This window comes from Dermacentor variabilis, chromosome 4, assembly GCF_050947875.1.
Source record: "Dermacentor variabilis isolate Ectoservices chromosome 4, ASM5094787v1, whole genome shotgun sequence".
NCBI classification, from domain to species: domain Eukaryota; kingdom Metazoa; phylum Arthropoda; class Arachnida; order Ixodida; family Ixodidae; genus Dermacentor; species Dermacentor variabilis.
Window position 1 is genome coordinate 115,293,335 of NC_134571.1, and position 17,606 is coordinate 115,310,940.

General features: G+C 44.8%; 1 protein-coding gene across 1 annotated transcript in view; it reads right to left on the minus strand.

Moving 5' to 3' along the window:
* LOC142579651 (para-nitrobenzyl esterase-like) overlaps positions 1–17,606 on the minus strand; it is an 86,781-nt gene that overhangs the window by 32,076 nt on the left and 37,099 nt on the right. The window contains exon 3 of the mRNA XM_075690062.1: positions 1,327–1,527. Within this exon, the coding sequence (XP_075546177.1) occupies positions 1,327–1,527 (201 nt within the window). The remainder of the gene's footprint in view (positions 1–1,326; positions 1,528–17,606) is intronic.

Sequence of the window (17,606 nt, forward strand, 5' to 3'; positions counted from 1 at the left end):
AACATTCTAAAAAAATATGAAGGTGTTACGTGCAAAAAAAAAAAAGAAACAGGATCTGATACTGACGCATGTCGTAAGAAGGGGCTCCAGATTAATTTGTACCACCTTGAGTTTTTTAACGTGCACCCAATTCACGGAATACGTTAGTTTATGTATTTCGACACATTCTAAATGAGGCCGCCAACGCCAGGAACTGGACCCCACAACCTCGAGTTTTTAGCATCGCATCGCCAAACCCACTACGTCTGGTATTATAGCATGTTTTGCTTGCATTTTCATCAGAAAAGTGCATTTACGTATAAATAAGAAGTGGAGGTAGTGGGAAAAAAAGGTATTGTGACGGCAGCTTCACCAGCCCCGCACTTCCTCGAAACTCCGCAAACGAATACGTACGCAGTACATTGCACTGCTGCTAGAAGTCGCGTTAACTGCAATCTATATAGGCGTGTATACCACTAGTTCCTCCAAGTGTTTGCTTGGTCTAATTGACCTATTTCAGTCCATAAACGTATGAAATGCGTAGTTCTCTCAGCAAGGATGATCGTTTAAAATTGCTGTGCATTTAAGATCTCCCACAATAGCTAGATGCAAAGAAATTGATATTCAGACCCTGCGCTTGCCTACAATAGGCAGCCGTCACCAATTTAGAGCGCTTATGCACAAACGCCAATTATTCTGATTATGAACTCCTAATCTGCATACATTGCTCCAGCTGTTCAGCGGTACATGACACATAAATAACAATTCAAAACGGCAGAGAGGAGAAGATGCAAAAACAACTGTAACAGAAGTGAGAGAGGCTCGAAGGTCGTGTGTCCCCGTTTATGCTTCTATACAAGCGTATGGCACACAGGCATACGCATTCACAGATAAACGTGTGTACTCAGAAACTCGCCTGCTCGCTCTCTAGTTCAAGATTAACCATTAACAGTTTACACACAAAATACAAAATGGTTTAACGTGCAACTTTTCGTGAATTATTCATCGCACTCCACGGTGACAGTGCGATATCAGCGACAGTGACTGGCTGAACGGCGCGGATTTCGTTTAGGCGGCGCTGGAGCCGCTAAAGATTTACGCTAGAGCGCTCTTCTCGAGGCGGGGATGAAAGGGAAAGTGCCAATTAAGGGCTGCCTCGCAATGCGGAAACGAGAGTGACCAATTCGTTTACGTCATTTGCAGTTCGACGCGTATAAGCAGCACTTCTGTTGTTCTCGCTAATCATGGACGAAGCCACGGTCTAAGCATCTGGGCCCCTTAAAAGCTCTCGAGCGACGACAGCGGTAGAAGGAGCTATAAGGTCCCCTATTGTATCTGCACACTCACGGTGACGTCTATGCGTGGCGTCCAGACGTTGAGGAAGAGGCAGTCCTCGGACCCTTCGAACTTCTTGGTGACCGGGTTGGCCTGCAGGCACGGCGATCCGAAGTGCTCGGCCCGGCGACCGGCCACGCATGACTGAGCGTTGCTGGGCTGCGGCTTGCGCCACCGGCGTTCACCCACGGGTGCCTCGGCGTAACGTAGCGCCTGCAATGAGCGAAACGGGCAAGTGACAATGAACGACCTTCTTCAATTCTAAGCACCGCAATACATTCCCCCATCCAATTTTAAATGCGACGGATTTCTTGGCGAACATTTTCCACTTTGAAAGCATCTATCTATCTATCTATCTATCTATCTCTCTATCTATCTATCTATCTATCTATCTATCTATCTATCTATCTATCTATCTATCTATCTATCTATCTATCTATCTATCTATCTATATATATATATATATCTATCTATCTATCTATCTATCTATCTATCTATCTATCTATCTATCTATCTATCTATCTATCTATCTATCTGCCTACGCATTGGTGCTCTCATGGTCGTTTCGTTAACGTGGTGTGTACCAAAATTGGCATAGTATGACAAGAGTGCAGGACGAGCATAAATGATCGGTCACACCATGAATGTCATGACATGCGTGCCATGTAGGTAATGAAACAGCCGGCTACATCTTGATGCTTGCAAGGTCGTTTCGTTAACTTGGTAGGCTCCCCGCACACTGCTTCGTATAATAGCATCGATTGCCCCAGAGCGTGGGATCTGCCGGCTTTTGTTTAAAAATTCCTCCCTAATGACACAAACCTGTGGGATAACAAACTGAACGTTGATATGCAGTTTTTCCTCTAAGCAACCTGAGTTTTATGTAGTAACAAAATAGTTTGGCAGAGTATAATGAAGGTCTTTTAAATCAGAAATATATCAGAAATCAGACTACAAGCCTTCAAGTGTAGTGCGCGCCTTTCTCAACTCCCACTTCTCTTGTTAATGACCGTCACAAGATTGGTGGAAAACCTTCAGCATACTGTGTTTTTTTCATGCCCTTAGACAAAAAATGAGATGCCAGTTGCATACGACATCAACTCAAGTGACAAGGCATGGTTTCGTGAAAGATGTACCAGTGGGGTTTATTCTTCCAGGCTTCGCTGTGGAATGCTTTTGCAAATGCAGGAAGGTGGGCAACAGAGCTTCTGGAGCGGATAGTTATGTGTAACATTTCTTCGCAAAATACTCAGCTATAGCATAAAAAATTATAGTTGTTGCCGGCCACTGAAAGCGTAATTGCCAAAATAAATAAATACCACACACAAAATAAAATAACCGCATTTAACACAATCACAGTAAGATATCAAATATAATGGGAAATTTATGACGCCGTGCCAGAACGGAGGCCATAAATTTTTGTGTGAAACTTTCAGAAAATAGCAAATACGAGAATTTATAACAACAATCAACAAATGCATAATTATGTTCTTCTAACGAGTTATCGTGAGGCATGTTTCTCTCGTCCTTTCTTTTTGTACCCATACCACACGTGCCAAGCAATACAGAATTGAAGGTGTTCGCTTCCAACTTCATCTTTGAATTTTCACTCAGGCTCTACGAATTTTGCCTAGAATCCACTGCGCATCTTTTATTTCGACATTATTCTAGGGTGATCCCACTTTCATGGCCGCTCAGGCACCCAAAGCCTGCCACAGGAGTGAAACTCACCCATAATTTAAAATGTTGCATGACCGGTTCTTCACATCACTAACCGCGTACTACGCTGCCGCCGCACGTTTCATTTGTCTCTTCGAACCAAACACGCAACAGATAGACAGGACTGTTGGCTTTAAACACAGTTCAACACTAATTTTTTTTGACCAAGCAACCTATCTGAGAATAACATAGTTAATAGCTCGGCATGTTTGCCGTTAGACCAGTTATGGAAGGTTCCTTCTCTCGGATAGCACAAAGAGTCACGTTAACTTATTAGGCGGTGGTGTGATTATGAGAAATTCTAGCCACGCTTTGACGCATCCGTAACTGTCTAAAGTCAACACCTCCTTGAACCATTTTAAAAACGAAGCATTCCTTCGCGAACATCGCCCGGTTTCTTGACCGTGGGTGTATCTGCCTGGCCATTCTCTAACCGATTTGGCCAATCAATCACATTGGAGGACGCACGCCACGCCAGTCGCTGTGTTCCTCGCACCACTAACAGATGCCGGCTCCGCTCATATGCGGCAGCGGCGGCGCCGGCCGTGCGTGGGGATAGGAAAATCATCGTGGTCACCGAAAGGCATTAATATCCAATTGAACGCCGCTGAGCGGCCCTTCGAGTTTTGAACTCCTCGCGTTCAAGTGAGCGCGTTTGGACTCTTGGCCAACGCTTCCTAGACAGCATAAGGCCGGTGCACTTCGATTAGCGACGTCATGCTACATTGCCCGACTGTCACAGAATCGAATGGAGACGCTCCCGACTAATCCGCGGTTATTTTGCCGTTACCGCTTTCGTCGCGCCGGTCTTGGAAATGGAAATATTGGTCCAGGTAACATGATTTCCTTAAGCATGGCTTACTGGTCGTGATATCTAGAAGGCGCTGGTTTGGCCCAGTGGGTATACGACACTGGCTTTCAAGCGTTCGGTCGTACGCTCGAAACTCACTACCACCAACGTATTTCCTGTCGCATTTATTGCTTTTTGTACGTTAATTTCGTTATAGCGATTACCGAGGCAAAGGTAGAACGCTTCGTGAAATTGCGCGGACGAGGAACGCTCGGATAACAGAGGCTTTCGAGAGCGAGGTTGACGTGGCGTCGCGGCGATGCCCTCTTCCCTCGCGTAACACCCTGCGAGCCAGCGCGGCAGCACGTGTTCGCTTTCGCCCACTCTGCTCCTTCGAGACGCGCACGTGAGGCGACGCGGGGGCGATTTCGGTGGCGTTTCGCTACTGCAGAGAGATAGAGATTCTTATTTGAGGAAGGAAGAATTGGGGTAAAGTGCAGCGCAGTAACTGTCTCTCAGATGAGGACACCTCAACCGTGCTGCACAGGGGGGAAGGGATAGAAAAGAGTGGTGGAAGAAAGAGGGAAGGAGCAGCAGCGGGCTACTGCAGAGGCTGGCTTTTCCCCTCAATGGGCCATTTGATGCTTTCGCATCCAAAAAGAGCCGGAAAACTGGCCTTCACGCATCCGCGGCAGCTGCATTGCATTAGCCTCTATTCTATGCCTGAATAAAGCCTTCGGTGTCGGTTTGAGCGGACAGTTAATGAAACTCGTGTTTCAGCTCCTTACGACCACTCCAAACAAATTTGTGCCGTCACCGTGATATTCTGTGTAGAGTTTAAACACCATAACATCGTCGCCGCGTGCTGTACGCTGTATGTACGAGTGAAAGCTTGCGAAGGTGAGCCCACAATCGAGGTTCAATCTCGCGCGCACGAGGAAGGAAGACGGTGCGGAAGCGCGCCGTCTTCTGTCCCGCGCGAGGCACGGGGGGTTGGTGAAAGAGATGGTGGGCGTCCTGCTCCTGCGGCTGCCGCTTCCGGCGCGGCCGCGCGGCCGCCGTGTCATGAAAGCGATCTTCGCTGTGGACAAAGCGCACACGCCGAGTGCCGGTATCTTCGTACGCGCTCTGCTTTCGACGTTTACCTCGCGTTGAAGGGAGAGACAACACGGAACGTCAATTCGCTCGCTGCTGCTACCGCATTGTCACACGGAAGTGTTTTGACAGCGAATGTCCGTGGTCATGAAACGCGATGTGTTCATGTTTACCTGTGAGCGCGGGACACCGTTCTTGTTAATCTAGTAAGTAAGCGAATGTTTACAACTTTATACCACCGTAAAGCTACTATCCTTACTTTCTACACCTGTCTACTAATTTCCTATCGCAATCGATGCTTCGCCTTTCGGGCGAAACTGCGATTTGCTTCTATCTTTTTCCGCTTTGAGACTGCTAATCTGATCCGGAAAGGTTTCGACAGCGTTCTCCCATTGACGGGAACTGCCTGTCGGCTTCGCTGGATCTAAAAAAGTGACAATGTCGAGGCAGTTTATTGGCTTCCGTCGCTCGTGGGTACTTGTAGTAACGAAGCTGCTGACAGGCTTGCTCAAGAGGCTTTGACGTTAAGACAAAACCTGTAAAAGTGCCGCAGGATTACCAACGTTCTCTGAAGTGAGGTTTTGTACGCCGTTTCTTTTTTTATATCGTGCTCTGCCATGGATGGCATCCCATTTTGACCGAAGGACTCGGCAAGACTTAGCTGATGCTCCTACATTGATGCCGTACTGAATCGACCATAGCATCGGCGTGCCGGTGCATGGTTTGACAGCCTGCGCGGCTGCTGTTCACGTTATGTTAGGCTCGAGCTTACATATCACAATATACTCTCTTGATTTCTTCATTGTCCAGGATGTGCCGAAGAAAGGAGGAGCTCGTTTCTGTAGCACTATCTTAATTTTAGGCCGCTGTGTAACGGAACTGAAATCGCAAAAAGTGAAGGCTAAGAAAGGAAAGAAAAATGCAGATGAAATGCACATGTTGCGAACTGTACCTGAAGCGAAGCTTTGGTGAAACGGTTTACATCAATTTCTACAACTAAATGTGATCCCTACGATTTCGTTTACTTTCATTCTATGTATATACAATGTCATAAAGTGTTTATGTTCACCTACCGCAAAGTCACAACTCTATTCTCTTACAATTTTTACGTTAAGCTATGTGGGCATGCGAACTCCAAATTAGACTATTACGCACTGTAACATGCCTACGCTGTGGTGCAACAAAGATGAAGGGACGTATAGGGGTTGACGAGGGAGGAATGGTGATGACAGGCATGTGCACAGATAAGTTCTCGTATCAAGCAACTTATGAAAATTCTTTATCTGTTGTGATTGAGTGGCGCGTACCCATTCTCGAAAAATGGCCATGAATAGGCACACACCCAGAGACACCCATACCGAACCGCTAAATCAAAGAATATAATGTAAATCAAACGATCCGCCTAATAAAAGCTGTTGTACCATTAACTTGTCGCTGCGTTTTAGAGATACTTGTGCGCAGACAATATTTGTTGAAGTATTATGAAGGCGCTCATTTTGCTTGTTACACAGAACCGGAAGTCGCGCTTACTTCCACCACATTTACACTAAGCACGCCAGGGTATAGCCCGTACGCTGATACTTTTATTTGGTCACGTGTACCCTTCGTACATCAGTTATATTTTTATTATTTAGTACATACTGCAGTCCGAAGACGAAGCAGGAGGGGCAAGAAAATGAACATAGTGATGGAAACTGTACAGGGGACATACCAAAATATTGCAAGCATTGCGGCTAAAAACAAGCCTACAGTAATGAACATGGTTAAAAATATGTTAGAGACAGAAAACTGCACAACTCGGTAAAATCACTTTTATGCGCACAAAGAAAGAGAAAATTAAAGTTAGTTCATGAGTTGTCAAAATATAGGCAAGAGTATGGCATTACGAACAATGAAGTTTGCACAAAATGACACGTCTTTCTCAAAGTCAGGAAGGACACATTCGGCAACATATATTTTAACGCAGTGCGTTCCGTTCGATGATGGTTCGCGGAAAAAAATGAGTGTTTGAACAGGTTAGTACGTTCTAAATATGGCATGAGGTCACGATTGTGACTATGTCTGGCCTGCCGCGAGAAAAATGGCAATAAGATAAGGTATACAACAGAATCGATATTAAACTGCCGATTGTGGTGCAAGAAAAGTAAGTTGAGCCTGACGATAGCTCTGCGCTGTTCCAAAAGCCAGATGTCGTTACTAGTCATGAGTGATGAGACGGGTCAAGATTTTGATAGGTGTTATAGAGAAATCTTGCTGCCCTCCTTTGAACCATTTCTATTTTATAAGCATGCTTTTTTTTTAAACAAGTATCTCAGGCCACGCATGCGTACTCTAGACAAGGTAAAATAAATATGTTGTAATCAAGGAGTTTGATCTGTAATGACGTGTTCTTTAGTTTTTGCATAAGAAATACCAGTTTTATGTTCTTGCCAAAGCTCAGAAGATACGCAAAAAAAGTTTCGCTTGAACAATTGGGCCGAATCCATGAGAGGATGACTATCAAGGTGAAGTAATAGCTTCCCGGTAGACCTGCTAGTATAGTGGTTGTGATATGCTGCTCGAAACACTTATTGTTTACCTTTATTGCTTCATGCTGTGATCTGTATGGATGAACTGACCTCGCACTACCTCCAGGATTGGCCCACGGTAAACACCAAGCTAAAATTCTTGCGAGGACCTGTGGCGATCCCGTATATCAGGATCGGTCCATCGAGTCAGCACCTTTAATTACACTGTGGCTTGTACTGTGCCAAGTTCACTTGGTCACGCAGCCCTCCAGGCAAAGTGGGAGGGAAGAGGCGAAGGATGCATCGCGTTAATGGTTATGACAGGTTAGCGAGTGGGGAGACGTTTGAATTTTTGTTGTGGCTCGGCATGTATACAGTCTATTTAAAATTGTGGAACAGTGGAAACGATGTGAGAGCAAATCAGGCCATATACAAGTGTGCTGATGTCTTTCTCCCCTTTCACTTGGTTTCATGCCACTACTCCATCGCGGTTTCATCCGCTAAGGTTCCTCTTTACCCGCAAAATCTTCCTGTTGAGCGGGTTCGGGATTGAATTACGCCACAAGTGGCCTCAATGCGATGGTGGAAAATGTGAAAATGCTTGCGTTAGTCGATGTCAGTTTCACGTTAGAGATCCGCACATTGCGATAGCTAATCTAGAATCTAGTAATATAGCATCTATCATGTCCTACATTACAGCTACGGAATTACAAGTCGTATAAAATACGTCACTAGTGTGTGGCCGTGGCCTGGCACAGCAGGGACATTGTGACGATAACTGGGCGTCTTGGCTCTTGTGCATGGTGCTATTGACTGCCCGAACTGACGTAAACAGACGCATTAGAACGTATCCAGAAGAGCCACCTGACTCGGGCACTCAATGTCCATCGCAGTGTATCTTCGGACTACCGCGTGCCAGCGGGAATATTCCTGACTGGCAATGATGCGTAATGCACCGTGGACCCTAACTTGCCGCGTCGTCAAACCCGCCTCGGCTGCTTATAGTTTGGTCGTGCCGCTTGGACACCGTGACACTTTATGAGCGCTTAGTGTTGAAACAGTTATCAGAGCTATTTTAGCTTCAAGCGCCATTTTTTATGGGTAACTGAGATGTGATGTTTTCTGAACACCTTGGAGCAGGAGCGAAGTGCCCGTAGTTTCTTCCCGTTTCCATGAAGTTGTTGCCGCGCTCTCGCAGCATAGAGAATTGCTCCGAGAACATGGCGATTTTGTTGCGTCTCTTGTTCTAAACTTGCTGGTTCTGGAAATAAAACAGTTGCCTGTGTTCTGACTTTGCGTGGTTCTGTGAGTTTCGGAGCTCACAAACTATTGTATGACTTCCTTCTCTCTCCCTTCTCTCTCTTCCCCTTCTCCTATCCCCCAGCGTAGGGTAGCCAACCAGACTATTGACTGGTTAACATCTCTGCCTTCCTGTATTCCTCTCTTTCTCTCTCTCTCTCTCTCTCCTTAGATGAACAAAATACATCGTGTGCATGACCTTCAGTTGGACGACATCTTGGAAAAGAATGGAGCACAATCATTGAGATCTGCCAATATCTAGCTATAAGGCTGAAACGTGGAGGATAATGAAGAAGCTTGAGGACAACCTAATGACACTATAGCGCGCAATCGAACGAAAGAAGACAGTGTAGTCGATAAGACAGCTAACTGGAGTAACTGATACTCAAGTTGAGGCTATGAGCGGTATAATGCGTAGACGAACTCACGCGTTGTTAATTAGAGCAACAGAAAGGAACCAAAGAAGGTAAAATTCAGATCAAGGACGCCAGAGGAGAAGGTGGTATGATCAGATTAAGAGATTTGCTAGAAAAGGATGGAATCAACGGAAGAGAGCCAATTGAAGTAGGATATCATTAGGAGAGAGGCCTTAGCCCTGAAGTGAACATCAAATAAGACTTAGGATTGTTACGATGACGATATCATTGTGTGTGTCACTGTACGTATGTGCAATTGGTTGTACCCACAAAGCAGCGTGTCTGAACGGAACAAAGAGAAAAACGAAAAACGAAAAAAAAACGATATTTTTGACGGGCACGAGCACATAACTGAAAATTTATTTATTGTTCGGTTTGGGAGTGAAACTGAAGTATGTTTGTTCGGTTTTCGGTTCATGGGGAGAGTTGGCAATCCGAAAAAAACCGACGTCAGACAACATCAGAATTAGCGCGTATCTATAAGAGATCCACATAACCGCGTATCTCAGGCAGGAATACTGTGAACGATTGCCGTTCGAGCACTCTACTAGTCTAAGCTTACTTCGCGTTGCACTAGCAGATCGGCATCGTGTCAAAACCCAGGGCTCGCGCAATGAGAAGCTTATTGTTTTGTGTTCTACGGGTAGGAGGCTTTATCCTTCGCTTTATCCTTCGTTTATACGCTTTATCCTTCGTTTATGTTCGTTTAGGTTCGTTTTATAGGAAGAGCGGTCTCACATTTCGGTGAGTGCACTCAATGACGTGCTGTTTCTGAGATCCTGCTCTGTGCCTTAACTCAAGGCACTGAGTGAGAACGATATCATAATTCATAATTCACTTATTGTGAACTATAAATAGTACGCTGTTATTGTTACTGCACTTCGAAAATGTTTGCATGCGAAACAAGACCGTTATGAACCGTTACGGATAATTTGTTTTTCGTTGCGGAGCGGAACCGGAACGGAGCATTTTTCAGTCGAACGAAATAAATCCAGAACGATGAGCATTTCATTCTGACAGCCTGCTATAAAGCAAAAAAGAAGCATTCTCATTCCATTTCTTTTTGTCCATCATTTATCGGTTGAGTTCCTTGGACTGTATTAAAAAAAAATCACTCTTGGCGCCTTCTTGGAAGCTTTCAACTTAAATCATCAAATTCAGAACCTTCCAAAGTGGGAAAGCATTCAAAATTTTTTGATAGGGGTATTGTCTTCTTTTAGTATAGCCGTTCCGCTCAGCAATAAAGCGAGCAACATGAAGGAACTAACCCTTGCCGCCCGCTTGCGGAAATCATTGCAGCCCCTTTCAGAAGCAGTACAGAGGACACAAACTTCCGGGCGCCAAATTGTATTACCTTACAGATTACATTAAAAAAAAACATCTGCACAGATTGCTTAGAAGCAGCGAATTCCACAAACGAGTCGAGCAAAGCACTTGCCAGCTCTCTTTTTTTTATTCATTCGTTCGGAGAACTGAAGATGCCAGGTCCCCAAACCTTTCTGTGCTTTTCTCATATATAGTTTAAACTGGTTAACCTCCCTGCCTTCCTTCTCCACTTTTTCCTTCCTTTCTTCCTTCTCATAGTTCTTAAAAATCTTGTCCGCGCGTGGAAAATTAGAAAATTAAAGTAAATGCCCACGGAGAGCTATCTCTTCGTACTATGCCATTTCTATATACCGCGATGCTCAAGCACCTGTTCCATATCTCTAAATGTACCGGTACCCTTCTTATTCCCCTAGCGTGCAAACATATTGCCAGACGCTTTCTTTCTCGAGTACCGTTCTTTGTATGTAGTTCTCGCACGACGATTTTGTCATGTAAATTACTAAAATGTGTGAAGCGACGCTAGATAAATAAAATCAACAACAACAACAACAACAACAACAACAAAAAGAAACATAACGGGAGGTACAACAATTCTTAGTGTGTAGCAGGGAAAACATTCTGAGAGCATATCGCGAACTCGAAATTGCGCATCTGTAAAGAACGGCTTCAAATAAACAGGTATACTACAGAGAGGCGGTACCGGTTTCCGAAACTCTTCATCGGCGCCGCGACGCTGTTTCCTGTCGAAACAGGGGGAAACAGCGCAAGTGAGGTCGACGGTGGTAGGAAGCGATTGGAAAATGGCCTATCTCTCTCTCGTACCCAGCATCCATTTTGTTGGTGTTGTTGCCTCTGCGCGCGTTGTTATTTCTTTCCGTCTTTCAACTTGCAACGTTTTTCCGTTACGTTTCATATTATACGCGCGCGTTCCCGTTTTCATGCAGTTCTGCTTCTGAATCCGCCCCTTTTTTGGCAATACCCAGATCCACCAATATCCTCGTTCCTTTGCGCGTTGCAAATATTACAATATTACTGGAGTGGTTGCTATAGGCAAAGTGCATCGCTATCCTATTGAAAAAAAAGAAACAAGAAAAGAAAACGAAAAATAACGCGCTATCGCAATGTCAAAGCTAGAAAGTAAAATAAATAGTTACAGAGGACGTATCTTTGTTTTATCGTCACCAAACCACGAAAAAAATATGTTTAGTGCAAATTCTGAAACCATAAATTCTATGACTAAAAAGTACCAACTGTGCGGATACCAGAAGAGAAAACGCAGCGGCACAAGAAAATAAAGGTAGCTCAAAATTATTTATAATTTATGTGCAGTGCTGAGTTTTGTTTGAAGAAGGTTCTTTACCTATCAGAAATATTTCGCAGACTGCATGTTTGTTTTGGGAAATCCAATCAAATATCGGTTCATTTTATGCATGTCTCGTGAGTGCTCGAACCATGCCCACGGTTTTAGACGCCTCTGCCAGCGCTGTTCATAGCTATAGGTGCTAATAATTGTTCCTAAAGTTTTTTGCAGCTACATAATTATTAGCATGTGTAAGCCTCAGTGGTTTCGTAATCTGCGAAATAGGAGCTTCCGGCGCCTTATGTGGCCATCCGGTTCTGAAGGCAGATATCGGGACCCATTAATGCCGCCTGCGCCGAACATTTTCTAAGCGTCCGGCGGCGCCTATTACCCCACAAGTTAGTGCTATCATGCAGTCGTGACTTAAACTCTATGCTCTCTTTCGGACGACGCGGCTTCGAACAGTTCTATGATAGGGCTGAGTCGACTATATCCTCCTCGCCGTAATCCTCCAGCCACCGTCAGCTGTCTCAGCAATTTCCGGCATCCAAAGCTGCGTTGAACGAATTATGCGCCCTGGATTGGATAGACAGAGGACTACATAGAGAGAGAGAGAGAGAGAGAGAGAGAGTTATGCACGAAACGGACTGAGTACTAAGCTTAACATCCTTCCGCCTAAAAGGGATTCAGCGAATGCGAGAGAGATTTTCATCGTATTGTTGTGGTCGACAACTCGTCGTCGAACGCAGAATGAAGTGCATAGACGATATTGAAGGGAAAGGGTCTCGTGAATCGATCTTCTACTTCAAGAGTCATTGGGGATTTTCCCTTATCTCTTTACTCAATGACAATTCCTTTCCTGTCTTTTACAGATGTTTATCCGTGTAACCTAACCTTCGACCGTTACAACGTGGAAGAGAATTGAGTTTCAGTTGACAATGCTGGGATCAAAGTGAAACCGAATCATCGGAGATGTCGTTGGTGTAACTGCACCGATAACGGGGAATTCACTCCGGTTAATTGTGGCGTTAGACTACTGATAACTTCATTGGCACAATGGGCGCCGAGTGCCCTCCTGTAACGAATTCTCATTCGCGCATTCAGGCTATTCTGTATTATTATTATTATTATTATTATTATTATTATTATTATTATTATTATTATTATTATTATTATTATTATTATTATTATTATTACAAGTTTATTTAACAAAAATGCGACTCCTGGTTCATTTTGCTGCTGTCAGTCTGCTTGAGAATGGTCTGAAGAAATATCACAGCATGCCGAAATTTAAGAGCATCCCTAGCGCAAAGATATGCCCTGAAGGCAAACTACGTCAGATGAAGAACATATACATCAAATTAAGAATATTTGGTATCAGCACCGGCAATAAGTGTACAACTATACATCTAGATCATAAAAGTAAAGCGCAGAGAATAAGGCAAATACACTAGTAAAAATCACCTCCCAGGCTCCATTTTCTCGTAACGCTATTATTATCGACGTAACTCACAGCAGTAGCTTTCAAGTACAAGCTCTGTAGCACGAGTTTATCTAAAGGGTGGAGCTTTTACACTACATAATATAAAAAGGATCAGCTGCCCGGAGCGAATCCACTCGGGTTCACCTCACAACTTTTGATCAATCTAAAAGTGCACGTAATAGCCGTAACAGAGCGAATAGAAATGCGGCCTTTGTGACAAATATGCGCAGACTATTTCTAAATTTTCTTTTGTAGTTTAAAAAGGTCATCTTTCTCGTGTTTCACCTTAAACAATACGCATTCGAGATTACTAATTATTGCAGCCATTTACATGCGCAATGAAATAATAGGAAAGAATACAGGTATATTCTCTATCTTATTATTTGAGTGTACAAAAATGGAAAGCGTGTATGGTAGGGAAATGTGTTGGGAGCAATGTACAAGGGCCAAGACGAAGAAAAGAATAGACTAGTTGGCTGCCTTTTTGCTCTCACAGAAGGAAGCATTTTGTTGATGAAAGGCCCAGTCCCTAAACTCACGCGTGCTCTAAAAAAATAAGGGACGTATTTTTTCACTTCTCTTTCCCATCTCTTTGTTTTGCCATTACCATTAAGTAATCGCGCTGTTTGAGACAGGAAGGCTAATAACGCTGTGCCCCTCGTTTGTTACGGCTCCCGTCCCAGGGCAACTCGGAATCCTCCATTTACATATTTTTCCTTTCATTACGAGGCACCGTTTTCAAAACAATGTCTGTCTCTTCGTCTCTTTCACCCTACTATTTCTATCCCTACTTTTTCAGAAGAAAATAAATCTCTGTTCGCGATGAAAAAAAAGAAAAGAGTCGATCGTATTCGAGAAGCCGAAGTGCACACACTTACAGGCACATACACCCTATTCCCGGGTTTGTCTTTCCTCTTAGGATCTTCCTTATCGCACTCATAGAGACATCCACAGGGACAGCGGCTTCTGCCCGAGCAAAATATTACCGTCATATTTCGTTTTGATTTCTTTTCCCGCACTTTTCCCGCCACGCAGAACTTGAGAAGACACTCCCGGGCCTCTCTCATCCGCTTCGCAAACAGTGCAGAAATGAGAAGGGAAGACGTTGTATTGTTTCGTTTTCTTTTCTACTTAAACTTTTCTCGTTGGCAGCCGACCAGAAGTGAAGAAACGGGTGGGGACTCGGACACCGAGATTTGTCCTCCTTTGCTTCCTTATTTCGCTCCGGGAGTTTCACTCTTATATCCCAAGCGGGGGACAACATTCTCCACGTTCCCTCGCACGTCGTAGCCAAGGAGCTGGGTGCCAGTTTTAGGTTGCTGCTTGTTTCCCTCTGGTGGCCGCGATCGATAGTCGGCGCGCTTCTATAAGCAAGTGGGGAAACGCTGTTCTCCCTCAACTACACCGTATAGGCGCCTCGTCTCTCCTCGCGGACCTTGAACAAATTGGAAAGAGGGAGCAAGCGACGGCGGAAGGCGTTGTCTCTTAAGGGGAGAGAACGTGGGACTAGGGGAGTCCCTTACCATAGCACGGGACAGACAGGGAGACGACGCTGTCAGGGTTGCTTGCGCTGTAGCCGCTTACGCGGTGTGTTATTCCCTTGGGGGGGGGGGAATAAACACCGTCCCGTGACGTTGTTTGTTTTGGCCGCAGATTCTGCGCCGCTCTTCCGCTGTCAGCCACGACATCCAGCTGCAGTGTGTTCCTGTTTCAATTTATTTTCTTTGTAGTGTTCATCGTTTTCAAAGATTGTTTTCCCAGGACTACTTGCCTTCCAGTGTGCCATTTGCGCTGGGATGTCGGAGCTCGCTTCCTTGTGTCAGCACAATGAACCAGCGGCCCGGACGTTAGAGGCACACTGAAGCAAACGATACAGTGTAGTTCGCAAGAGGCAAACAAGAATAGTGGCGTGTTGCGTGGTTTAAGATGATTACGGTGACATCCAGATACCGTAAGACGTCACGCTCCACCCTTTACCTCTGATTTTCTGTAGCAACATGCTCTACCTTTAGAACCAAGGACGTCCATGTAGCTGAATTTGTTTTCCATCTTGAGGGAATTACGTGAAATTTGGAAGATCGCGTGTTCACTGATTCCCAATCACAGCACTGGGGTGCGTTTTATTGTGACAGCAATTACACCGACACTCCAGGCGCATTTTTACGGTCACAAAATCGTCGCAGTCGCCGTGATGTTCCCTATAAAGTCGAAGGGCGATAACACTGTCACCGCGCGCCCTACGCTGTATGTGCGAGTGAAATAATGCGAGTGTAGCCGACGATCACGGCTAAATCTAGCCCGCGGAAAAGGGAGAAAAGCCAGGTGGAAGGGCGCCGCCTACTCGCGCGAGCGAGGCACTCAACGCTGCGAGGCACCGTGGGGAGGGGGGGAGGGGGGCGGCGTATTACTCCGACTGCAAGTGCGTATGTGGCGGCTGCGCGCGGTCGCGCGGCTGTATCTTGAGAGCGATCTGCGTTGGGATTGCGTCGACAGCTCGTATCTTTGTGTGAGTTGTGTCTTCTCCGCGTTCAGTCTGCATTGAAGCGATAGACAGCACGAAGCTCACTTCGCTCGCTGCAGCTCCCGCGCTCCCTCACGCCCGTGTTTTGTCAGCGAGCGTCCGCGGTGAGGAGGTGTGATGTGTTCATGTTTGCACCGCGCAGTGACACCATGCTTGTTAATTTAGTTAGCAAGTGAGTGTTTACAAGTTGACACGGCCGATAAAAGTACTATCCTTAATTCGCATGGCTGGCTGCTAATTTGCTATCGCAATCCATGCTTCGCCTTTGAGGAGAAACTGCGACTTTTCTCAAAGGCTCAAACCTCGAGCTACCGTACATCTAAAATGACCTGCTAATAAGCCTGTAATCAGCTCCATAACAGAACTTTCTTCGCCTGCGTCACTGTAATTGTGCGGTAAAACGTGAGGGAAGTGGAAATGCAGCTTAAAAGTAGACTGCAATCCTATCTAGATTGTGGTTTTTGTGGCCTTCCGCCTTCTACTTTTTTTTAAGCGAAAGGCTTACTCAGCGCGTCGAGCCGAGTTTTGCCGTCGCCAGCAGTGGACCTGCATTTGACCGCAGTAAATTAAGAAGCTTTCTTTCAATGCTCTCTAGAATGAGGTCCTTCTGTATACTTACAGCAATTTCTGTAGACACCTTTTTCTTGAACCCGTACTCACACTTGGTAAGTAAGCCACGTTTTCGCGAAAAGTTATCAATACGAAAATTAAGCATTTTTTCCGAGGCTCTTCGGTAGCATAGGAAATATATAAACTGGTCGATAATTGCCGATAATATTTTTACCTCCTTTATGAATAACTATTACAAGCTACCTGCATTTTGCACGGAAACACTCCAGTTGACAGGGAAATATTATATATGTGCATTACCACAGGTGCAACTATGTCTATGACGTACTTAATTGGCATTATTTCTAAATCATATATGTCTCCGTTGTGGTTATTTTTCAGGGATGAAATTGTTGCAATGACCTCACGGATGCTAGTGAGATTTAGAAATAACAACTCACTTAATGAAGCTGCATGCGTGGTATCTTGAATGTCGTGATCTACGCATCCTGCTTTGAAAAAGAAATTGTTAAAATGGTTCGCAAGTTCTGACCACCTTTAAAAGTGTCATCGATAATCAACGCATATGTTCGTGTGTCGACTGGCTTGCGATTTAGCGTTTCATTGTCCCTTCTGCGCATGCAATCCTTGTTAAGTTACGAGTGTAGTAGCCATTTTTCGCTTTTTCTTTTCTTTGTTCAATTTATTCCTAAACTGTTTATATTCTTTCCTCTTTGATAAGTCTTTGGACTTGATAAGAGATTGATATCTCTTTCTTTTTTTGTTGTTGTTGATTTGCCTTATGAGTTTTTTCGAAACCCATGACCTTCCCGACTTTTTCTGACACCGATAGTTTTCATTCGGAAATGACTTGAAGTAACGCATTTTCAGTTTGCTCACAACCTTTTCATATGCCTTATTGGCACGTTCAATGTGAAAAATACCGCTCCAGTAAATTTCAGACATGGCTTCTCTAAATTTATCTAGTGTTTGAGCCGATATCTTGCGGTACGTTGTCTTTTCAGTGCACGCTCCTTTAGCGGTGGTTTTCCATTCCCGAAAAACACTACATAGGTATATGATCGCTGATATCACAGCTTATGACTTCCGATGTCGTGCTATCGATAGCCGAGTTTATTATGAAAATGTCTAGCTATGATGATGTAATGAAGCTTACACGTGTGAGTGACCTGATGATGCGGCAGGAGTCATTGCACTCTAGGATAGATACAAACTACGCGTAGGTGCTGAATAGTCATCATGCCAATGTTGAAGGCCGTGCCTAGT